General features: G+C 42.5%; 1 protein-coding gene across 2 annotated transcripts; it reads left to right on the top strand.

The window, feature by feature from the left end:
• Positions 1 to 5,106: 5,106 nt before the first annotated feature.
• On the top strand, positions 5,107 to 24,572 carry znf608 (zinc finger protein 608). 2 transcript variants are annotated; one of them, XM_029259749.1, is made up of 10 exons: positions 5,107 to 5,439; positions 6,494 to 7,549; positions 13,220 to 13,457; positions 17,105 to 17,192; positions 17,686 to 20,011; positions 21,742 to 22,135; positions 22,223 to 22,377; positions 22,590 to 22,737; positions 22,948 to 23,022; positions 23,577 to 24,572. In XM_029259749.1, exons 2-10 carry the CDS (start codon positions 6,752 to 6,754, stop codon positions 23,594 to 23,596), a joined length of 4,242 nt encoding a protein of 1,413 aa, XP_029115582.1. In that variant the 5' UTR covers positions 5,107 to 5,439; positions 6,494 to 6,751; the 3' UTR covers positions 23,597 to 24,572. The 2 variants fall into 2 exon arrangements, with proteins under 2 accessions (XP_029115582.1, XP_029115581.1); XM_029259748.1 differs by lacking the exon at positions 5,107 to 5,439 and adding an exon at positions 5,848 to 6,166.
• The last annotated feature ends 204 nt before the right edge of the window (positions 24,573 to 24,776 follow it).

Consider the following 24,776-nt stretch of genomic DNA (forward strand, 5'->3'; position numbering starts at 1 on the left):
GTTGCTGCCAACCAGAGCCCAACCCAGCAACACAGGGCACAAGGCTAGAGGGGGAGGGGATGCCAGTCCATCACAAGGCACCCCAAGCAGGACTCGAACCCCAGACCCACCAGAGAGCAGGACCCAGCCAAGCCCAGTGTGCCACTGCACCCCTGCATCCCCCTCCACATACTATACATTTAAATGACACTTACTATTATGCATAAGATCCCCAGATACAACCTTTATTCAGCCATTACTCTGGTATTGTACTGCTCATTTGTGTATCTTATAATATTAAATAAAAATGAATTAAATAAAAAAAAATTGGTGTGGGTATCAGGATTTGTCTATCCTGTGTCTTATGCACCTACTTGAACGATGAACCTCGGTGCAGCAAGTGGTAGGGAACAAACTAGGTTTGCTTGAGACCTTCATGTCTGCAGATATGTCTCCTTCTCTCAATGTAATGTATAAATTGTACTTTTGCTGAGATGTACGTCGCTTTGGACAAAAGCGTCTGCTAAATAAATAAATGTAATGTAAGATTATTTGAATGGTGTAGGAAAAGATTGCAAAGTCTGAGGTCCGCTTTACCTCATAAGAATATTAAATGTAAAAAATGAAATATTTTAATTGCATCTGTCATTAAGAAGTAACCCTAACCTTCTCTAAAATGTAGACATCAAGGGCTTTGGGACATTAGCTCAATGTATGTTATACTTGAAAATATCTCAGAGAAAAGTTAATGATTTGTACTGTATATATGCCATATAAGAGTAATAGAATAATATTACAACTGCCAGCTAACTATAGTTTGATTTTGTTCATCAAGGTTGATGAACTGTTGATTAAATAGAAAGTTTCTATAATATGTGTAAGTAGAAATTAAAACACCTAATCTCAATGGTAGTAAGATACTGTTACATAGCTGTTTAATGCTGTGCTGTTTTGTCTATTAAAATCATTAACATTTAATGTATTTTTCAGTTAAGTATATTGTATAACTGCTGTATCAAAGTTAAACAAAACTGCAATATGTAGCTGTCACTCATTCTATTTCTTTTTCTTACAGTACACTTTGCCCTGTGATGGGCTGGTGTCTCATCCAAAGGGTACCCTGCTTTGCACCCTTTGCTTCTGGAATAGACACTGCACCGCCATGGCTTGCGGTTAATGAATTAGACAAATTTTTACTGCTAATGAATGTAAGAGTGGATGAATGAATGGATGGATGAGTTTGTATAACAGAGTGGTTGAGTGAGAGGAGAGGTGTGTGTGTGTGTGTGTGAGAGAGAGAGAGCATGGTGTAATACACTGTGGTCTAATTCAAGGTGTATAACTGTTTATGCTATAGGATCTGGATCACTGTGACTCTGGTTGTATCTGAGCTGGTAGAAATAGATGCATGCATGCAACTTCTCACCATTTTTCAACTCTAAGCTTATATGAAGGTACCTTTTAAAGGTGCTGCTAGGGATGAATTTTTCAACTTCACATGAAACTGCCTTGGCGGTACAATGAACACAAGTCATGTATTACACAGATGTAATAGTTCAAGCAAGCTTAATGTGTCCCCCAACATTTGTCTAGAACTAGACTGAGCAATATTCCTAATATTTTTGGTCTCCGACAATATGACAAGATGTCACACCACTGATTTATCTTCTCTGTTTGCAACACCTGCATTTAATATCATAAGGTTGTTACTGTTAAAATGAGGCATACAAAATATATTCATACTGCAGGCAGAACTTTTAAACAAGGTCTACGCTACTGCTGAGTGATTTATTTTCTGCCTTGTACACATGCAGAGTTAATCCACTTTTAATTGGTACTTTTTGTCAAGGTGGGAGTTGAGACCATTTCAACTCCCACATCTACCTTATTATACTGCCAGTCTCCACGAAACTCAGCATTGCCATTTTTCTCCAGTCTTTGAAATATCACTGATTATAGGCAATTTACATGTGAAAACAAGCCAGAAATACAGAAAAAAGCAATTTAAAATCCAACCTCTCAGAAACCTTTCACTAAAGGATTTGTTACAACAAAGGTGTTTAACACATACTCTCTAGATTTTATCACATCTTAAAACGTACAAGTACAGTTAAGACATACTGGTATTATGTGTGCCAGAAGAATGACCATTACCATCCCGCTGATGGAAGATACCATAATCTCCCGTGAATTACCTTGTTTATTTTCCCCTTCAAGGGGTGTATTTAATTGTTTGGTTGTTGTTGACTGGCAAGCTTTTCCAGGGAGATGTGAGCTACAAGAAAAATCAATAGTGCATCAATGGTCTTGGGCTGTTGCTAGGATGCAGGGGCTCTGTGGGGATACTTTCGAAGGCTGCAGTGAGACTGAAGGGAATTCAAGTAAGAGGGTTATCCTGCTAATACAAAGGAGTCAATATGAACCTGCCATGATGGAGTCACGACAGAACAGCCTTGCTGACAGCTCCCGGTTTAGACCCCATTTTCAGGGCAATTTTACCCACTTCAAAAGCCTATTGTAGCCATCTAGGCTGAAGGCAAGTTACTGTCAAAATAAAAATCCTGCTGAGTGGGAGGAGTGAGAGGCAGGTGTGTTTAAAGAGAAAACATTATCAAGGAATGTGTCACAATAAGGACATTACAATAAAATTACATTTGACAACATAGATTTTTATTTATTCCAGTCTTTTGTCACTAATTTGTTGTATGTATTCTGCTATAACCCTGTGGAGTTTTCTATATGATCAATAATGTTCTTATCTATCTGTCCAGAACATATGGCAAACAATAAAAACCACAAATGGTCCAAAGTAGGACCGTAAGAGAACTTCATCATCACACGTTCATGAAATGGGAGCTGAGAATATGTAGCATGAAACATGTCAACACAATATTAGCAAAAGAGTATATTTCACAGAATGAGAAAGAACAAAGAAAAAGAACAAAGTCTTGCAAATATTAGCCAATTGCTCTTAGGTGCTTTTATTTGTGGTCTTTTGGTCAGTCTTCGGCATTTTGTCATGAGATCATATTATACACAATTTACACTTCATCTGTGTAACTGAGCATCTTTTTTGAAATCTAATCATTTCAGTTCTTTTAATGACACAATGCAAATGAGAACCAAAATATCTTAAGAAATGTATTACTCATTTATTAACCAGACAGCAACCCTGATGGATCTCAACCAAGCTAATATCATTTAGGACTGTTTGTATGTTGGAGTTATGTTGTGTGGAGGGCTGTGTTTTCCATTATCTTCAGTTCCAAAAAACAGCAATAACTCTACCGTGTATCAATACTGCAGCATCTCTGCAAAGAAAAACTTGCAGCACCCTCTTGAACAGCTTGTGAATACATGACAAGCAATTATCAGCATTTCATTCAGTGCTTTGCATAATTACCTTACTAATTGAATGCAAATGAGAAAAAAATAGCTGTCTACCATTCAGCCCACTGCCTTCAAATTGTCCTGGCATTATCAGAAATAACAAATGGATCACATATAATTGTGCCCAATATTTTCTATCATATTCTGTTTTTCCCTTATATAATTTGATATTGTTCTATAATACAGCAGATGAATAAACAAAATGAATTTCAACATCAAGTGAGTTTATCGCCTTCCTCCCTGCTCCTCCCAACTCATCTCTCACTGGCCTTCCTTCATCTGATATGATACGTCTCCCCCTCCCCAAGGCTACTGCTGCTTGTCTGTTTTCAGCTTTCTTGGCTTTGTTACCTCTTTCCTTAGCTCCCTCCAATGGCTGTCTGTGTCTCAAGTTCAAGATATTCGATTTTGTCCCAACGAGCATACCACGTCTTTGTTACTCAGTACTTTCAGAATTTCATCACCCCCCTTATACTCAAATTTCTAGCTTTTATTGGAAAAGAACACTACAAAAATGATCAAAAGTGTTAGCAGTAGTTACCGGATGCCCGGTAGCCCCACTCATGTGGAATCCAAATTTAAATGTCTGATGGTTCTTGAGTCCCCTCTCTCACTGAGAAGTGCCAAATCCCATGCAGCATTGAAGAAGGCTGTCTAAACCCATCTTTGTCAGACTCATTTCCCTCACTTGACAGCTACATACATCTACCCCATACCAACTATCATGATTTTCTATGCATTTGCTTTCTGAATCTCACTGTTTGTAGGCAGCAACTTGAATAATGCATACCAGCAAAAACGCAATATGAAACAAATAAGCTGTGCTTTGATTATCACGTGTCTCTCTAAAGCTGTTTATTTGTCACTGAATTGAGTTTTCTGTCATGAATTGGATGATATTTTTTAAATGGTCTACTGAATGAATAAACGGAAAGGTACCTGACTATTTCCATTTTGAAGAGATCTTAAAGGGACTATACCACAGCTGGAATAAATTTTCTGCACTAAAAGGCTGTGCATTAATGTAAATTTCAAAACTTTTAAGTGGACAATAAATTGACCAGTTGTTATTCAAGACCAGAACATAGTGAAGGGTAATAGGTAACCTGAGGTTTAGAACCATAGCCTTACAATCTGAAGGTCTCTCTGAATTATCCCAGTAAAAACTGCAAAGGTGTAAAAACTTGTTAATTGTTGTAAATAAGCTCAGTATACAAACCCAACACTGTATCATGTCATGTTGGAATATGTTAGTTAAGCTATGTGAAAAGGCAAAGCTACATTAGCCTGTTTTTATCCCGACTCAGTGTTGTGCTGTGATCTTGCACAAAAGCCTTGTGATTTCTAAGGTACAATTTATAAATATGTACTAAGTGCTGTTGTTCAGAAATCACTATAAAAACATGCAAATAGGTAGACAGTTATGGTGTCTTGGTTGTGACAAATTTGTGTAAAGACATAGTCTTTTGCCAACATAACTGCGAAATGGCACGTGCAACATGATCGATGTAGTATATTTGAGCTATTTGTTCTAAATGTTCTTTCACACATCGGACGTCTATCAGTCCTGAAGCGCAAAGAGCAGCTCTTCAAATGAAGGAAAGAATTTGACCAATCAGAAACCGCCATTTCACAACCCGGATATCCCATTGGCTGCGCTCAGAGAGGCGTTTAGAACAAAGGGACGCTCGTGCGGTTCATGCTTGGCTTTCGCCGCGCGAGACTCGCTCGGTGTTGTAATCATACGTGCAGTTTGCGGGCGCGTAATAATTGATGGTGTTATTATAAATGGGAATCATTATGACAGCTGCTATAGTGGCAATTAAATTTTCAAAAACAACAAAACCTGAATTCATGAAGAAAAGCATGCTGGTGGAGAAGGGGCGAGGCATATTTTGACTGATTATTCTGTGGAATAAAATAATTAACCGATTGACTCCTGGTGTGTTTTGTGACATAGCTGCTTAGGAGACGTGGCTCATGATGATGCTGCAGAAGCAGCTCTAGCAAATATTGCGCGATGCACAGGGTAGAGCATGTGCATTCAGAATGAGAGAGAGCTTTTAACAGGTGAGAGATGATTTTGTCAGTCTAGTGATATAGCGCGTGTGTCGGTTTTGATGACTGCAGTCATCACTTGCTCTCCTCAAGCAGCGATGCTTAGGGCTACTTTCACCAGCAACAACACATCATGCGTCCACCTTTATTTCCAAAACCGAACGGCGGCTCGATTAATTTGGCTTTAACTTAATCGATTATATCGATTTGTTAACCTGTAACCTGAACAGTAGCGATGAATAAAAACACATGATGAGGCGGTGCCAATCCAGGCAGACATCACAATCCACCCCATATTTTTCATCAACGCTTTTTTTTTCCGCTCGAAAATTTATCCCAGGGGCTTGCAAAAAAAAAAAAAAAAAAAATCTGTCACAGGCTGCTGCCCGTGGGTTTTGTAACGCCGCCGTGGACTGTCGCGAGCGACGCGCGTGAAGTTTGCGAACTCGATCGTGGGCTCCTCCGTTCCGTTTTTCTCACGCAAACACCGTCGGTGCCGTGGGCTCACCATGTGCAATCCCCCCCCACCCCCGGTCTCCACGGAAGGCGAGGAAATCACGGAGATCTCCATATATTTGCCAAAGGGGGGGAGAGGAATATATTGAATAATTAATTCTGTCGGTGGCATTTAAATGCACATCGATTTAGATTTGTGGTAGCAAAAAATGAACAGCGTGGGGTCCGAATAATTAATTCTTTCACTCTTAATGAAGGGGAAACATGTTTGACGGAGAATGAGGTAAGAGTGCGCTGTTTTCATGAAGACATCAGTCCGTTCTGTATTCTACGTGACAACCCACGGGAGGTGCTTACAGAGCTTTAAAAAAAAAAAAAAAAAAGAAGAAAAATACATAGCTGGGTTTTTATGTGGGGAATAGGTCAATCAGGTCCGACGTTTGAACGATTGTGCAGAAAAAAAAAAATACATTACTTGTAATATTGCATTGGCACCCCCCTCCCCCCATGCTAAATGTGAATTTAAATACCCAATCATAGTTTGCACTGACAGCAGAAAAAAGGGCTTCTGTGATTATTTCCTTTAATTATTCCCTTTCTTTTCGGAAAGCCAAACGCCAGACAGCCTGAAGCAGGAGGAGGTCAGGGCTCCAAGTTCACGCAAGACATGCAGCCTAAAAAGCGGACCAACTTTCCCTCTTCGGCTTTGATTAGCAGAGGGGCGTAATGAACCTGATGGCCATTTTAAGGATTCTTGCAAAGAGAAGGGCCCGTTAGATTGGCAAAAAAAAAGGAAAAACGAGTGCCCTCCTATTCTGAAGACGGCGGACACATCACCGCTTTTCTGAGAAAAATCCTCCTCTCCAGGATGTCAGTCATCCCCGTGGGTGAGAGGAGCGCGGATCCGAGCGGCGTTGAGACCTACGACAGCGGCGATGACTGGGAGATCGGGGTGGGCGATCTGATCATCGACCTGGATGCAGATTTGGAGAAGGACCGACAGAAGCTGGAGATGAACCGCCTGGGCAGCGCCAAAGGCAGCACGAAGGAGTACGAAGGGATGGGGTCCGCTTGCGCCAACGCCGCGACATCAGCCGCCGCATCCGACGGCCTCGCGTTCGCCTCCGCGCAGCCCTCCGTCCCCCAGGGGAGCGGCGGCGCCCGGGAGGGCGGCAGGGGGAAAGTGAAGCGGAGCAAAACTCCCAGGGACGCCAGCAAATCCGCGTCGCCGTCCGCGCCGTACGGCGCCCCCGAGACATGCGCGGGCGCGAGCCAGGACGCTCAAGGACGCTCCGTGGAGGCGCTCGCGACCATGAACCCGGCGCCGGGCCAGGCGGTCGGCGGCGCGCGCGCAAGCGGCGAGCAGTGCGCCAGAGGCAAGGAGGAGAAGAGCGGCAGGACTCAGAGCAGGAGCGCGAAGAGGGAGCGGGACGGCGGCAGCAGGGCCAAGCGGGAGAGGCAGGATGCCGCGCACGCGAGCTGGCAACTTGGCAACGTGTACGCGCCGGGAAGCAAAGGCAGTCCGTGCGGCAGCGGAGACGGCGGCGGCGCCGGAGACACGGCGAAGAACGGCGTGGACTGTGGAGTAATGGACAGCGCTGGTGTGGGCAAGAGGAGCGATGACGACACCGCCGCCGCACCTGCCAAGAGGCCCAAAGCCGACAAGGTGAGGTGCTTGGAGATGCTCTATTATTATTGTTATTATTCCACATCAGGCTGGCTGGGGTGGTGGTGGGAGGGGGGGGGAGTGTATTCTTAAAACGACCCCCCCCACCACCCTCGAGCGCGGTGAAATCCCCCCCCAGCCCCTACGCTCGTGCAGTTCTTAGACATTAATTATATTTGCGCTTCTCAGCGGGAGCCGCCGCGACTGTGCGTGCGGAGGAGCGGACTCTCTTCCCGCAGGCTGCGGAGTAGATGGCGGTCACGGTTATTAACAACTTCATGCGGCGACACAAAATGGCCATTAAATGAAGTTCCTTCTGCCTCGGTCTCTGGAGTGCGAAGGAAGGGCTGCTGAGGTACTGCGGTGTGGGGAGGGAAGGCAACTCCCCCCCCGCCCCCCTTACCCCTGGTCTCAATATAATATAATATAATATAATATAATATAATATGCATTGTATATACAATAAATTGAATAAAAAGCTGCTTCCAGGTGCAGCTGGAGGGGAGAGTCTCAAACTGCCATAAGTATTAAATAAACATATAACACACAGGCTCCTCCGTCACTCTTATTAAAACCCGCTTATTCTATGACTGGGGCAGTTTTTCTTCATGTATCGCTACTTATAATATTGTTTCAGTTAACGGTCCTTATTTTTCTGTTGCAGCACATACGGATTTAACGGGTTCGGTCAGACTGCAGTGTTTCTTCGTTTTAACGTGATTGTGTCTTGGGTATTAAGTCGTTATTCCCGAGACAGACTGAAGTGGGCCTGCGGTGCTGAGATCATGTCTCTCTGTCTGGAATGTTTACAGCCTCAGATCTGGGAGAAATGTCATAATTCTCCCAACAGTTTCCTGTACACACACTGGCTGCACTCGTCGTGTGTGTGTGTATACGTGGGCGTTGGGGTTGACACACAAATCTTAAGTGTTATAATTAAACGCACGCGTAAAAGCAACGCACGCTCTCTGTGTGGGAAGCACGCGCACGCTGATATGTCATTATTATTATTATTATTATTATTATTATTATTATTTCAGTTCTACATCAAACACTGAATCATGTGTGTTGAGGGAAGAAGCGCAATTGCTTCTTAAAGGGAACAAGTTTAATGTTTTAATGCGATTGTTGCATTGTTAGATTAATTTGAATAAATCCCTCAAGCAGGTAAATAAGATGGATATTGTTATTAATTAATAACAATCACGGACTGATGGTTTGAGGGTCCACAGTAAACAAAGACGGGCAGCAAGAATGTGAAGCCAGGCATAATGGCACAACAATTTGCACATCAAAACATCCAGTTATGATGGAATTATGGGTCTTTTGTTTATCAGCAGTCGCCATCACTATATGCCACATCATTTAATTCTATGTGTTTTTATTGCATTAACGGGTCCATCACTTATTCGTTATTACTTAGAAATATCGGTCGAACGTGTTGTTTACAACTGACCCGACATAAAATCATGTGAAACATTTTTGAGCGATTTTCCAGGGTTTGTTTGGTCCTCTCAAATGTTGAATCATTCATTTTTCTTTTTTTCTCCCCAGAAATTGACATTTCATTAACACTTACCCCCAGGGCTTCAGTCTTCAAGTTAAAATGAATTAATTTTGCCAGTTTCTATAAACAACAGGTTCATTCTCACACTGCTGTGATCAGGTTTTTTTTTTTTTTTTTTTCCGCTTTTATTCCACGAATTCCGTTATTCAACCTATTATCTACAACTCCATCATCTCTAGTCTACGTAGGATATTTAAGTACCTTTGAAACAGTTGCTGTCTTTCATGAACTGCACTGGAGATCTTGTGATACATTAATGATGCTAGTAGGTGAAAATATGTAGAGGGTAACAGAGATGGTCCTTTTTTTTTAAAAAAAAAAAAAAAAAAAAAAAGCTTTACATTACAATTTGAATGGGGCTCATACTACTAATGATCCTAAAATAAAGATAGTGATTAAGGTCAACATGCAATGGAAAATCCATTTAGTGTGTGCTATTGACTATGTATTTGTTTTCAGTGTTCTAAGAGAGACATGTTATCCTGCCCCAGAGCATTGTGTTTAAATAGTGATTGTTCACTTTTTTTAAGGCAATCTGTTTAAAGTGCTACATGGAACAGTGCAACAATGTTAAACAGAATATGAATGTTTGGCAATTTTACATATCAGCATTGCATGTCATAATGCCTTACTTTCATTTCAGCTGGGGGGTGTAAACTGCAGAACTGAGGTTTAATCCCTTTTATAAAGGATACGGCATCAGTTTCTGGTGTTGGATCTGTACCTGAAACCAGTTCCTTAATCACTACACCAGCTGCTGCAGTTACCACATGAATACAAAGTAGATGTATTCTCACAGACACCAAACTGGGCCTGAATGACTCATTCAACCTCATATGTTTTAATTAAAAACTATGACAGCATGTACCCCTTTATTACTCAGAGAATCAGAGGGCACCTGTGTGTGTTGGATACAATCGTATGAGCTGGGAAGAGAACTTGACTTAATCTAGATTTTTTTAACATCTTCATGAAATTTTAGTTTGAGTCAAGTCCTTGAACAATACTTTAGCAGTAAAAAGGAAGGTCAGCCATAATTACACTGAGACCTAAATCTCAACTAGTAGAACACCAAAACTTTGCTATACATGTATTCTGTGAAGTTTTGCAGAATAATCAGTGTTTCATGAAATGAGTGTGGTGTAAAGCATTACTCCCTTCTGGCCTCTGCAGTGTTACACCCAAGATTTATCACCAATCCCTCTTCCAGACTTGTGTGTCGGAACAAACAGAATATACAACATGCATCTAGCAGTTAACAGGCTTTAATATAAGGTGTTCTTATAAGCCCTTACACCACTGCATATCAGGTATAATTTTGCTTTCTTGTGTGCAGCTCACCAGTATTTTAGTCTGAGGATGTCCAGCACTTGCTTATATATAGTGTCAACCTAACATTAAAGATCCAGTTTTAAGTCACCTTGAGCAGGTTACTTACTCCTAATGGCTTCAGTATAAATTCAACTGTGCAATCAGGACAAACTGTCCATATTATAACTTGCTTATAATTTAATGGTCAAAGTCTGAGAGAAATCTCTGTTCCTATGTCACACATCATAATCATCAGTATTATCATTATTATCTCCTGGATCACTTGTTCCTCTGGGCCTAGAGCAGGTTTCTTAACCCTTGGTCCATGAAGGTTGACCTGCTTTCAAAATAACTGTTAAAAGAAAAATGTTATGACCTGTGAAACAATTGTGTGGTGGTTACTAAATTCCAGGGCATTAAATTGACTGGTATTTTCTCCTGGCTTATTTATGGAGGTTTTTCTGTGAGGTGCTCTTCAGCTTTATTAAGATTCTTAAGAATCTGTGGTCTAGAAAGGTTTAGAACCTCTGACCTGGACAAAACCTTCATTTGCAGTTAATTTGGGATGACATTATTCTTTTTAAAACAAAAAAAAAAAAGTGACTATGTGAATCTGACCCACTGTTCACACCTGTCTGGTATGTCCTCTGCTTTTCATTTTTCTTACATACTTGTTTTCCTTATTGCTTGAATTTGATGTTAAAATGTTGCTGTGTGATTTCGGAGAATCTTCTGGTTTCCAGTCTATCCTCACGCCAGCTGTGATGGGGTTTGCTGCTGTCATTGTGAAAATGGTATATGCCTTAAGCCAAGTAAATAAATGAAGATTTGGATTAAAGCAAAGGGCTCGGCACACGTTAGGCTGGTTTGGTCCAGGATCAGGTGATGCGTACTTCTATAAAATGATACGGAGCTGCTCCTTATTTCTCTTGTGGCTTGAAATTCAGTGAGGTATTTTGACCTGGCCCTGCAAACCCTCGTACCCAGACGGCATGATATGTAACGGAGAGATTATTGTGCAAACCTATAAAAGAATGAGTGTGGGCTTTCAGATACTAAAAGCAATTGAAGTGGCTCAGCTTGGCATCCCTGGTGTGGTCTGGAGACCAGATCTTTGTTTAAAACTTGAGTATAATAAAGCCCATAAAATCCTGCATGAATACTGCTGCTTCGCTTTGTGTTTGAAGTGTTTTATATGCCTTTTAGTGTTTGAGCCCTGGGAGGGGCTTTCTGAGGGAAACCGTGATAATGCTATATTTTGTCTGCCTTTGTGTTCAATTTCTGGTAACGCCGTGAAGAAATCACCTCTGAGGTCCCATATATCGACATGGTAGACCTTCTTCTACCTGTTCGTATCTGTAGCGGATTGACTTGGGCAGCTGCCATTGCCTGGGGTTTAGATTATATTTTAGATGTTATTGCGTTACTACTCTCTATAACTAGTTCATCCACAGATGCAGATAGGGGCAGGGTCTGGCTTGGGCGCTGAACAAAATGTTTGCTTTAATTTCTTCATATTGTAAGATGCTTCTATGCTGCTCTGTTTGCGCTGCAGTCTCCTGTTATGCATTATTCATAGATGGGGCAGCAGGGAGCATAGTGGTTAGAGCTGCTGTCTTGAACTCAAAGGACCCAGGTTCACATCCCCCTACAGCCAATCCCCCTGAAGATGGGGCTTACCCTGAATCGCTCTAGTAAAATTACCCGACTGTATAAATGTAAATAAGTAGCTTAACCATGTAAGTTGCTTTGGGGAAAGGCATCAAGAAAGTAAATGTAATTTTATGCTTACTGGGGATTCTCTTATTACATTGGTTCTTAGCAGGTAGCTGATATCTCCCCCAGTCCTCCAGTCTTGCTTGGTTGTTTTTTCTGAATTATACACAACTCAAATGACCAGGTCAACCAAGCTGCATTTCCATCTTCTGTGAAGAGACATGAGTAATTCCACACTCCAGTTGCTAAGATCGCAGTCACGCTTCAGGGACTGGTTTGACAGGTGTGCACGTAATACCAATGCCATTTGTTTCCCCTTGGCCACCAACAACAGGCAAGAATATAATGTACTGTACTCTTTATAGAGCAGCTATATACTTATATTCTTCTACTTTTGTTTTCGTCTGTCTTGTGGGCTGCTGATGCTTTCCATCGTGAAATGTGGTGAATGTAGGGGTGGAATGTGTGACACGGGACTCCTTAAATAAGCGAGAAACACTGAGACTGCTTGTCGAAGCGACCTGAGCTGCAGCTACTTTTTACCTGCAGAACAAAAGCACAAAAAGCAATACAAAAAAACCAACACATTGTACAAAACATGGGGTAGGAAAAAAAAATAGATGTTAATCCCTTTTCTGAATTGGGGATGATTCAGTAAGCACTATTTAGTCCCACCGCACTGAACATTTCTCATCCATAATCTGTTCTACCTATGTTTATGCTATAATGATAATGAAAACATGATCACAATAATATTAACATGGAATTTGTCCAGGATAAACTGATTCAGCCTTTTACAGAATGACTTCCCCCATATGCTGGGTTTTTTTTTTTTTGTATGTATTAAATTGACAAACAATTTTAGTTGAACTTTATTACATTGTAGCAGCTGAAATACTTAAATATGTTAGCAGGGAAGCCTCAGTATATGTTCCTATTCCAGTATTGTATCAAAGGTGAAACTGAGCAGAGTATTGTGCTGTAAGGTGCAATTGAAATGTTTTTTTTTCCCCTTATTTTTCCTTGTCGCAATTTGCAGGTGAAATTTACATCTAATTGTAATTTTTCTCCCACAGGCAGATTCCATGTTCACAGTGCCTGTGTCCCTGCCTCCAGCTTCTCAAGCGCCAACCCCATACGTCCACCTGTACCCGCCCATTTCCTCTCCATCGGAGCAGCTTCTGGTTCGGACACGGTCCATAGGAACCAACACACGCGAGGTGGGGAATGGCACCGACCCGGCCCTCCTCGGGCCATGCGAACCTGGGACCACGGTCAACCTAGAGGGCATTGTGTGGCACGAGACGGAGGAAGGTGGGTTTGGACTCTATTCCTGCGGTCCTGGTTACGTCAAATGGAATATTTCAGTATTTATAGCTACTTCTAGTTAAATGAGACCAATGCAAAATATTGTGGTATCTTGCTGAACAGCAGTAATGAATTTTGCCTTTAGCACCTATGTATAGAGACACTCAGATAATAGTTAAATATTTTTTTGTACTACTATATGAATCATTTCATTGTCTCCTTTACGGATTGTGTTGTGAGGTGTTAAGGCAATGGAAAAAAAATTTGCTCTTACATTGTCTCCTCATGTACTGATTTTGGGCAAATACACATCTTGACAAATGAGCACTTCTGAATTCTTGGCTGGTCCAAATTATGACCAAGTGAAAATGGTCTTTTTGGAGCACAACTCAGTTTTCAGATTTAATGAACAAAATGGTGTCTTACCTGGATCAATAATAAGCCACGTCAAAGAATCTCGGCCAAATGGCATTTTGCTGTGAAGAGCTTCACCGGACTGAATTTCAGCTGGTGCACGTGAGGCTTACCATGTTGTCACACAGGTTGACAGCGGGATGAAGAGCCAGAACCTGAATAAAAGGCCTCATAAGAAGAGAAGCTGCTCCCGAAATGCCCAAAAGCAGCACGTCTTTATGCCAGCTCAGAAGCTGCAGGTGCTTGGGCTAATATAACAACAAAAAACGTGATCAGGCTCTAATTTGTATGCGCCGTGCATAAGCAGTGTTTGTGGGGGAAATGGTTTTACAGTAGCTGAAAGGTCAGCAATGTCAGAGTCCATCCCAGTATGAACAAAAGCGCTATTGTTTGAATAAACCCTGGATGCTACATTGTGCTTGGAACGGTTTCGGAGCGCTCGTCTCCGTTTCCCCCCACGTCGCTGCGTGACTGTAACGAGGATAAATGAAAGGGGCATGTGCGGTGTTGGAGAACGCTTGAATCGGGAGCACATGTGGATGCGGCCATTGTCTCGGCGCAGAGCAGGCCTCCCGCAAGCTGCAGAGAGCCAGTTGGCATGTTAATCAGCAGAGATGATGCCCTTGGTTAATTCGGGCTGCGGACTGAGCTCTGGAGAGTGGGCGGGCCGGCGGCTCCCTGGGACGGCATCCCTCTTTCTGTGAACGCCGGGGGTGCTTGGGTGTCGGAGAGGGTGGATCGGAGCGACGCGTGTCTCCGCGCTGCTCGGCGGGCATGAGAGGGCTTGGCGCAGCGCAGGGGAGGGGTGCAGCCGGGTGGGCGGGACATGGGGGTGCTGTGAATTGTCCCTGCGCCCATTTCGATATGCTTACGCTGGTCTGCCAGCGGCATGTTAACTCTTTGCCGGAAAAGTGGCTGCTTTGTTGATGGGGGTTATCTAATCGCCTCCCTTTGTTGACACTTTTCTTTGAAGCGCCGCCGAGAAAACTGCTGCAAAAACGATGTGACCCTTTTACTCGCATCAGTAAGATGGGGAGAAGGAAAACGAGTCCGTGCTGGGTTCTTCCGGAAGAAGAGTATCGGCATTCAAATCTTTTTGTGTGTTAAGGTGGAGCTGCAGTTCAATTAAAAGATGCCACAGTCTCTTTAATTCCATGTCGTGCTGCCAGCCCCATGTGACTGGGGTGGATGTGGTGGATCTCGGCCAATCGGACGTCCCCCGTGAGAGAGCGACTGTCGCCTCGGAGCTCGCGAGTCTCCGGGCGCCTGCGTGCTGCCCGGCATCGCTGCCGCCGCCGCGTTCTCGCTGGGCAGGGGTGTCCTTGGCCCGCCAGGATCCGAGGTGCGGATCCCATTTGAAAAAGAGAAAGTGATTACTCAGACTTTCGAGCCGCATCCACTGCAGTGTCCGTTGTGCTTCCCGCATCTCTGTCCGTGCACGGAAAGCTAAACTTGCACCTGTGCCGGGTGCTCGACCTAGACGTGCCCATTGCAGTGGGTGCAGACCACTTTTTGAACACAGCAGCTCTTAGAAATATCAAATTTTAACCTCCATTAAATGCTGCATAACATGCTTTCACGTATTAGAATGTAACAGATATTTTTCCTCTTTATTCAGACGGTTTGCATGAAATTCCTCTTGCTTTTCCTTTTCTAGGGTTCCTAAATAAGATTAGGTTTTGCTCTTGTTTATTTCTGCTAGAGCAGTTGATGTCTTTTCCCTTTTTGACAAAGGGGCGAAATAAAAGATCTCTGCAACGGGAAGTGACACATTAGTAGAATTCTAACATTTTCAACCATTTTCCACTGCAAGCTGAGAACTTCTAACAGTGCTCACGTTTATCTGCCTACAACTATACCCCTGAGGAACATCCCCCCCTTTTCCTTTTTAAATGTCTTGTGAAGCAGCCATTTAAAGAAAAGAAAAGAAAAAAAAAAACTGCCAGTTTTATCCTTTAAGCACAACTTAAGATACTCTTGCCAGTGCAAATATTATGAAGGTTTGCTTTAAGAGGCAGCAGGTAGAACAGTAGTGAAGGATACATTGACATTTATTCATTTTGCTGATGCGTTTCTCCAAAGCGACATACAATGTTAAGCCACTCAATTATTTACTCATTTATACAGTTCTATAATTTTACTGGAGCAAGTTGGGTTGAGTACCTTGCTCAAGGGTACTACAGCTGGTGGTGGGATTTGAATCTTCAGTCTTTGGGTCCAAAGGTAGCAGCTCTAACCACTACACTATCAGCTGCCTGTAGGAAGATATAGCTTCATATCCTCAATACTGCTGTTTTGATCTTTAACCATTTTCTTTGTGTGTTTATAATTCCTCCTATAGAGAGAGTTCTAGGCAAACTAAGACATGAGAAGACCGTGAACTAGAAATGCAGATAACGGTATGCTTATGGTTTTAATTTACCACTAACGTAAGAAATGTATTTGTTAGCTGACCTACGTGGTGTGTTGGCAAAACGTTTTGCAGTAACGCAGGCGGCTGAGCTCGGGGACGTTGCTGGCTCATCCTTAAAAAGGCGATTAGCTAATTTCCTGGTCTTCCGTCCCTCTCTTCCCATTGTTCTTCTCACCATTGTGCACGAGGGCCCAGTGGCAGCCTATGCAAATGAGACGGGAAGTGACAGTTTGTCTGTGGAGACCCACTGGAAGCGCTGGTCGTTCTTTGAGCTTGAGCATCGCCCACCAGGGCAAAGCGCAAGCTGGCTGCCTGCCAACGAAGGCAATTATTTGAGAAGGACAGCAAGCGAGGGGGATGCTGGCAACTGTTTCACAACGGAGCGCAGGAGAAAGCGCCCCCCCCCTGACACACACACCCCCACCCCGCAAACCCGGCTGCTTCATCTTGATTACACACCGGGAAAAGAAATAGCCAAGCGAGGTCAGGAAGAGCACCTGAAAGAATACAAAAGAAAATGTAGCCCTGCAGTTCCAAAATCACAACCATCAAAGCTGCCATCAGGCTAAACCACTGCTGTATCCCAGTGATCGGTCCTTTTAAATAAAATATGATTTTTAATGCGATACTGCTACACAAAAGAATATTGCATCATTTGTAATGTGAGTAAACCTTCAAGCAATCAAGGCAGCGAGATGTGAAACTGAGCTTGTTCTGATCTAGATCTGAGTCTGTCTGCCAGTCCTCTTCCTCTTGCTACAGTGTATAATGAGACCTAATTTGTTTTTGTAAATGTTTCCTCTTTGCGTTTCCTGGCTCTTGGTAGGTGTTCTCGTGGTGAATGTAACGTGGAGAAAACGGACGTATGTGGGCACACTGCTAGACTGCACCAAGCATGACTGGGCACCTCCCAGGTAAAGACTATGTCATTTGGAACTCTATCATCTTAAGTAGTACGTTGTCTAAACACTAGGGCAATGTACTTCTATATTAAATGGAAAGGCCATCAGATCCGGCGGGGGGGTGGAACTAATCAAAAAGAAAAGAAATAGGAGCAGAATGAAGCTTCCATTGTGCAGAGTAATCAAATAAAGCACTAAAAATAAGTAGCATCTGAATTGCTTTTCATCCCTATAAATGCATTATACATCATATACAGCTTTGTTCTCATTGTACTTATTTTCATTTTTTTCCCACAGCATTGAGTCTCTGAGCAAAGCATCATTCAGATATTATAAATGCTCTAAGATGAAGAGTTCATAGTCCCAAGAAATATTTTGTAAGGCAACTCATCATATTGAACAAAAGAGTTCAGTATACAGGGAATTCTGTATGGTTCAAATAATTAGTGTAATGCTCTTTGTGCATTAATATCTTGCATAAACATTTTTCTTTTTCTTTTTAAAGATTTTGTGAATCCCCATCAAGTGATTTTGAGATGAGAGGTGGGCGTGGTCGTGGGAAGCGAATGCGACTGGCGATTCCCAGTCTTCCCGACATTGAACCTGGCTTCTCCAAGGTTCGAGGTCTGCCACACAAAAACCGTGGTGGTAGCGTCCACGGGAAAGGTCGGCGGGCGAGCCTGAACCTGATCGGCAGCTGCAGGATACCTCCATTCTTCACTGTTGAGGAGATCAAGTCCACCTCAATGATCTCTGGGAAACGCAAAAATAAGCCGCCTGCGGATCTCGATTTGAATTTAGTCTCGGAGGATGTTAAATCAGGAAAGCGAATCCGGGCTAAATCCAGGAGTGCTCCCTCCACCCCACAGGGGAAGTCCGACCCATCATTCATAGACCAGGGTTGTTCTTCACCAACCCTAATAGACTGCCCACATCCCAACTGTAACAAGAAATACAAACATATCAATGGCCTCAGGTACCACCAGACACATGCACACCTGGACCTTGATCGCAAACTGGACTTTGAGGTGGAAGGTGAGGCCCGAATTTCAGACTGTGAGGAGTCCCTCAGCAACATAACGTTGGACTGTCCGGAGAGCACCGAGAGTCCTGTAAAGACAAGTTCTCTGTTTAAGCTGACTACACTTGGAATGCCAAGAAACAGGAAGGTGCCACTCAATAATGATCATGCTCCTGCAACAAATGCTAAAGTACGCAGAAATTCAGGGACCAAAGAGGGACTTGATGACTTAAGTAATCTGCCAATCATCTCCAATATGACTGTGTTGCTAGAGAACTGCCTTGTGACTGACAGGAGCTCGTCAACAGAGATGCCCAAACTGGAAGCGGAAGGGTTGATTGACAAAAAAGGTATGTGTGACAAGAGTAAAAAGGCAAATGGGAAAGTTGATAAATGTTCGTCCAAGTCCAAGATCACCAGACCTATTGCTCCTGCTCCTCCTCCGCCAAAACTCATTGCAATCTCTACTGCTACCTTCACCAGCAACACAGCTGGAACCATACCTCATCAGACCTCGCCACCGGCAGTCGTTGGTCACATAGCAAATAAAAGTCCTCTTCTAAAGCCAATCAGGCCTAAGTCAAGCAGCGGTGAGCCAAATTTGGTCAACTCAACCCTGGTCACTGGGAAAGACAACAGGAGGAAGGAGAAACGTAGATTTAAGGACAGAGACTGCAAAGAAGGGAGAAGTCCCAAGAGTGAGCACAAGCTCTTGAAAACGGATTTGGCAAAAGGCATGGGAAAAGAATTTCCGGTAAGTCTGCTGAAAGAGCACTTGAGTAAGCAGGATTCCACAAACGGCATGTCTGAATCCCAGGAGAGCCGTATGGCCAGCATTAGGGCCGAGGCAGACAAGGTGTATACTTTTACTGACAATGCTCCGAGCCCTTCCATTGGTACCTCTTCCAGGCTTGATGGCGGTACGCTTTCGAATGGTGACGGCAATACCACCAAAACAAACAGCCCCGCCTACTCTGACATATCAGATGCAGCTGACGATGGTGGAGGGGACAGTCGTTCTGAGGGCACAAGGACCAAAGGAAGCTTAGCCTCTGATGCCAGCTCCAACAAGGACAGCCACACCAAAGGCTTTCAAACCACAGCAACACAAGAGGCAATGGGAAAAGAGGCCCAGTCTCCATACTACCACGGATATGACCCTTACTATCTCTCAGGTTACCTGCAGTCTGGGCAGCCGAACAACTCTTTTTCAAACGTCAGCTCTCTTAATGACGCCAGCCCCAGGAAAGAGGATGTAAAAGAGGACGGTGTAGAAAAGGAAAGTGACGAATATGTGGAAGGTAAAAAGAACGATGTGGTGAACTCAAGTTCGCAGTCTCAACTCCAGCTGGCTATGATGCAGACGCAGACGGCCCTCGCTCAGTCATTGTACTATGGGCAATACACACGTGGTCTTTACGTGGACCAGAAATTGTTGATGTTATCCAACACCTACAGGCCGCCTTACGAGAAGTTCTACGATGAACCCCAGTTTGGAGAGCAGAAAGCAACACAGTTAAACCAAGAAGCAGAGGCGAAAGAGCAATCAAAGGAGGAGACGAATCCAAAGATGGTTTCGTCAAGTGTGGCATCAAAGGCCACTGACTCTGTGAAGTCCTGTTGCCCCAAACCAGGACTGACGGAGGAGCTGGGGGAAAAACACATCCCTGTCAGTCAGCATCAGCAAGGGAAGCCTGCACTTGTCAGTGAAATGAACAGCCAGCATAATGCCAAGGATGGTGCTGAGATGAAACTTGCCATGGATTCTGTGAAGCAGACAGTACTGGATCAAAAATTATCCTTTACACATGTAAGTTTTTAAAGGTATTATACATTTGTTATACCAGTGTAGTAGTTAAATTGTCACCTTTGCAAAATGTTTTTCATTATGTAAGATTTAAGTGCGTTAAAGATGATACTGGTCTGAAATATCTACAGTCGTCCCACCCCCACTTTGTCATAATAGGAATACCTGACACATTTTCATCTATTCATTTAGCGTCTGCTTTGCTCCAAAGCAACTTACAAAGTTATGGTTACAATTATTACAAGCTTACACTTATTTACCCATTTATACAGCTGGGTAATTTTACTGGAGCAATTAAGGGTAAGTACCTTGCTGAAGGGTGCTGGAGCTGGTTATCGAACCTATGACCTTTGGATCCAAAGGTAGTATCTCTAACCACTACACTTACCAGGTGTCTCTATAGTTGGTACACAGCTTGAACTGGTTGCTCCGCAGTTCATAGTGTAACGTTTATAGCAAGTAACCTTTCCCATTAAAGTATTTTCCTTATTATATGGCTTAATGAACCTGTACGTATGGCTTTACTCATTTACACAACTAGATAGCCTATTGGGCTATTTTATTTTTTAAAAACCACTAGGCTGTAATTCAATGGGGTTGTGGATCTCTTTGCAGTATTAATATTTTGCTACAGCAGAAGCAGTTTAAGCAATTGGAACCTGCCAGTGGCTATTTGTAGCAAGAGGCTCCACTGTAAATGGGTAAACTTATTTTCATTTGCAGGTGAACAGTATTTTGCACTTTTGTATAAAATTAGACAAAGCTATTTACATTCGTTCATTTAGCAGACAACTCAGAGTAAACAGAAGTGCAGTCCACAATAGATACAGAGCTTATTGTTTTGTGGTTATTCCTTGCCTATATTTCTGTATAACTCTGCTGAATACTTTTGCTAACATTGGTTTTGGTCCCAATACTATTTGACAAGTTCTTACCACTGTACAGGAGTATTTAACATATAGAACATTTAAAATCTTTTAAACAGGGCATCACAGCCAATTGTAAGTCAAAATTTAATCTATTTCTGAGTGGACTAGCTATAGGTCCTTGGGGGGAGAGGAGGGGGAAAAAAAAAAAAAAAAAAAAAAAACTTTTGATGGGTTACATACTAATCTGTTTTCAGCTTATGACTAAGTATGTTTTGTACTAAACTAAGCAAAATATCTTTAAAACAGATTTTTAATGTATTCTGTCTGTATGCAGTATTAATGAATGTTTGAGTTGTTATAAATAATGAAGAGGCCCTTAATTATATTTTTTTGCATGTTGATTATAAAATGCATTTGTATACATGGAAGTGGAATCTTCCTTCCTGTTCAAGTTCATGAGGATGTGTTTTCTTCATTTTTTCTTAAAAAATTGTTACACTCCAAGGAATAATGATTACAACTCCGTGATGTAATGAAATGAGGAAAATATACTCTAGGCCTTTACAACCTCTAGGTGAAAAACGACTCCATAAATAAGTGCATTTTTAAAATATTACTGAATTTATTGGAAGATTTACAAGCCACATGGCTTACAATTGTATACTTTTGTATATAAAATGTAATTTTTACAGAAACAAGTCTGTGCTCCTCTTCCCTCATCATATGAAACTTCAGACTTTCAAGGGCCAAATCAATAAACTTAAACTCCTCAGTACAGACTGAAGTGAACATTTCAAATATTTTGGGAAAAATAACTGGATTTAACATAAACCTTTTTTTTTTTTTTTTTTTTTCCACATTCAGGATCCTGAAGCTCATTCTTGGTACCATCCATACCAATCAAAAAATGTTGAGCAGCAAAACCAGGACAAGTCAGGGGAGGAGTTGGGTCCTGACAAGGCTAAAGAAAGGGATGGTCCCCTAGGGCCGTCAACGCGGCCCGAGTTGGAGCCTGGAGAGCTCCAGCAGCAGGACTCTCTTGCAGGATGCACGGAAGACCACGAGAAACTTGACGACAGAGAGGCGGCAGGAAGTGCATTCGGGGACACTGGGGGTGCCAGGGTGGCTGTTTCATCGCCAGTTAGCCCCCACCAATCATACATGCAGTACCAGCATGCTTACTCGTACCTGCAGATGTGTGACCCCAGCAGCAGTGCCTACAGGGTGATGTCACCTGCGCTGATGCAAAGCTACCCAGGTGAGCCTGTAGAGACGTTGATCTCGGTGGGCGTGTGCACCTGTACTGCTCATGAATTTAGAAACCCAGCTATTCTACCTCTGGCAGGTTTTCACTACCCGCTCTATGGCAAAACTGCTGGACGGGATGAGTCGGAAGTGGCTCCCAGTGGCCGGGGTGCGAGTGGAAAGTCCCAGTGCGAGTCCGTGGCTCTGGAACTGCTACAGCACCACAAACTGCCCTTCCATGCTCAGTCCCCAACGGTGAGTGTTCAAAACACCAAGTGACCACTCCAGTTCTGTGATGGTCTTTTTTTTTTTTTTTTTTTAGAAAAGTTGGATTATATAGCATATGGTGTTTGAATTTTAAAAGAAATTCACCCGGTTATGCAGATATTTTATACCAAAGTAGACTGACAGGGTGGAGGTTAGTCTCCATGCTGACATGAGATGCGATTCCATGCTGTTCCCTGCAGCCAGGGGAGAGAGAATCGCCAAAACGCGAGCGGGCACTGGAGCGAGAAAGGGACCACGCCCCCTTCGCCCGACACCTTCACACCCATCATCATACTCACCTGGGCGTGGGCTACCCACTCATACCTGGGCAGTATGACCACTATCAAGGCAAGATTAATAAAAATAAGAATATTTCAAACATTAAAAGTTTTATGATGTGCAAACTTGTAGAATGAAAATTAATTGCTTGATGCATGCATATTGACTTTTACATAAGTCTTAGCCCAGTCAAGTACGTATAAAGTCTGGGCAGCATATGGTTTGCAATATATCTGGCTTGACATTTCTATCTGAAAACCTGACCTTTCACCCCTGCAGCATTAGGGGCTTCTGGTCTAACCTCTGCAGCTGTGGTCTCCAGCCAGCAAGTAGCAGCACAGACATCCGCAGCTGGTAAGTTCCTTGCTCAGGCCACATACTTCTCACGGTTCACTCTGACCTACTCATTTTCAACCAGCTACAGGAAGATAAAGCCAGTCTTCGGTCACTTACAAACATGTAAAATCTAATAATTTGAGAACTGGAGTAGCAGGTACCAGGGTGATCAGAGCTGTCCCTTTTCACTCAAAGGACCTAGGTTTAAATATCTTCTTTTGAGTACTTTTGAGCAACATACTTGCCCTGAATTGCACCAGTGAAAATTACCCAGATGTATAAATTAGTAAATAGTTGTAATCAGTTTAAGCTGCTTTACAAAAAACATCAGATAGGCAAATTTAATAAACTATTAACAGGGCAATAAAATGCACATTGTTGAACACATCAAATGCATACAACAACGAAAAATATATTTTACGGAAATATTGTAGATGCAAATAGGAAATATGCATGTTCCTCTGCAAATGAAACGGTGGCTTGTTTAGTATAAAAAGAGGAGATTATATATTAGCAGTAACTGAAATCTTTAGTTTTCTGCTCAAATCTGAGGATTCTCTGTTCTTTTGTAGGCAATGATGGGAAAATTTGAACCCATGGCATGTGACAAGCTCACATGAACACAAGCAGATCCAGTGGCATCAGTTCCTTGGTGTTATTTGTTGCCCCATGGGGGGCAGGACCCAGTACCATTTTTTTTTTTCCTTATGTATGAAGATTTTATAAGAGTATTAATGATGTGACATTGATGGGAAATTAGTTGCCGACTGCTAATTTGTAACAATGAGGAAACCTGGAAACACCCCCGTTGGGCACTTAATGTGGCCATTTTTAAAATGGAGAATGTACAATGATTTAGTAGGAAAATCAGTCACAGCAAGGGCCATGTAGTTCTATTTGGCAGGAAACATATGTCGTTGTGTAACCATATTACTGAATGTATTTGATATTGCAATATCACCGGGATGTTTGGAGGGAACTGCTGTAGAAGTGACACCATGCTCAAGTGACTGTAATGTGGTCCCCTCTTGTAATGCCCAAACTGTACCTGTATACACTTGACTGTACCCACATGTCTATTGTATTGTATTATGTGTGAGTAAATCTATACTATGCGATTTTTATTTTTCATCGCTGTGGTGTATATCCTGTACATAGTTATACGGCAGAGTATAAAAAAGCTTATTTAGATTCTTTTTAATTTGATTGCATTGTCTGACAACTCTAATTCACCTGCATAGCGTCTGTGATTGTTCTATCTTGTGAATAGTGCTGCAATCTTTAAATGTTTACCAGTGATGATGTGTTAGAGAAGACACTCCACTGCTGTTACCGGGTCAGTTATTTCACGGCTGAAATCAAAGTTTAGGTTAACTGTACATTGGAAATGCGGTTGTTTTTTTACCTGCCTTAAAATTGTTTGGCAATCACAATTAAAGGAAGAGATGTTTATATGAAGCATCTGTTCATTGTGTTTTTCCATGGGGGCACAGAACATCAAGAGGTAAGAGAATCATACCATCTGCCATCCCTTGGTATTATTTTTCATTAGTTCTGCTTCTCCAGTACTATCACAGTCCAATTTTGGTTGGAGAATGGTTTTGAGGAAACAAAATGCAATATAACAATTTTTTTTTTTTTTTTTTTTTTAAAAAGAAAAAGGCAGACAAGAAGGAATAATAGCGAGATACCGTATTGTTCAAAAAAACTGCGAAGTGCTGACAGACAATGCAATATTAATGAATTTAACAGTAATGCTGTCTTTAATACTG

The sequence above is a fragment of the Scleropages formosus genome, chromosome 17 (assembly GCF_900964775.1).
Source record: "Scleropages formosus chromosome 17, fSclFor1.1, whole genome shotgun sequence".
In the NCBI taxonomy this organism is placed as follows: Eukaryota; Metazoa; Chordata; class Actinopteri; order Osteoglossiformes; family Osteoglossidae; genus Scleropages; species Scleropages formosus.

Excerpts from the sequence above, each read along its gene's own strand:
- znf608 (XM_029259749.1), top strand. The coding sequence starts at position 6,752 with ATGTCAGTCATCCCCGTGGGTGAGAGGAGCGCGGATCCGAGCGGCGTT. Across the intron at positions 7,550-13,219 it reads AGAGGCCCAAAGCCGACAAG|GCAGATTCCATGTTCACAGT; the intron begins GTGAGGTGCTTG and ends TTTCTCCCACAG. Across the intron at positions 13,458-17,104 it reads GTGGCACGAGACGGAGGAAG|GTGTTCTCGTGGTGAATGTA; the intron begins GTGGGTTTGGAC and ends GGCTCTTGGTAG.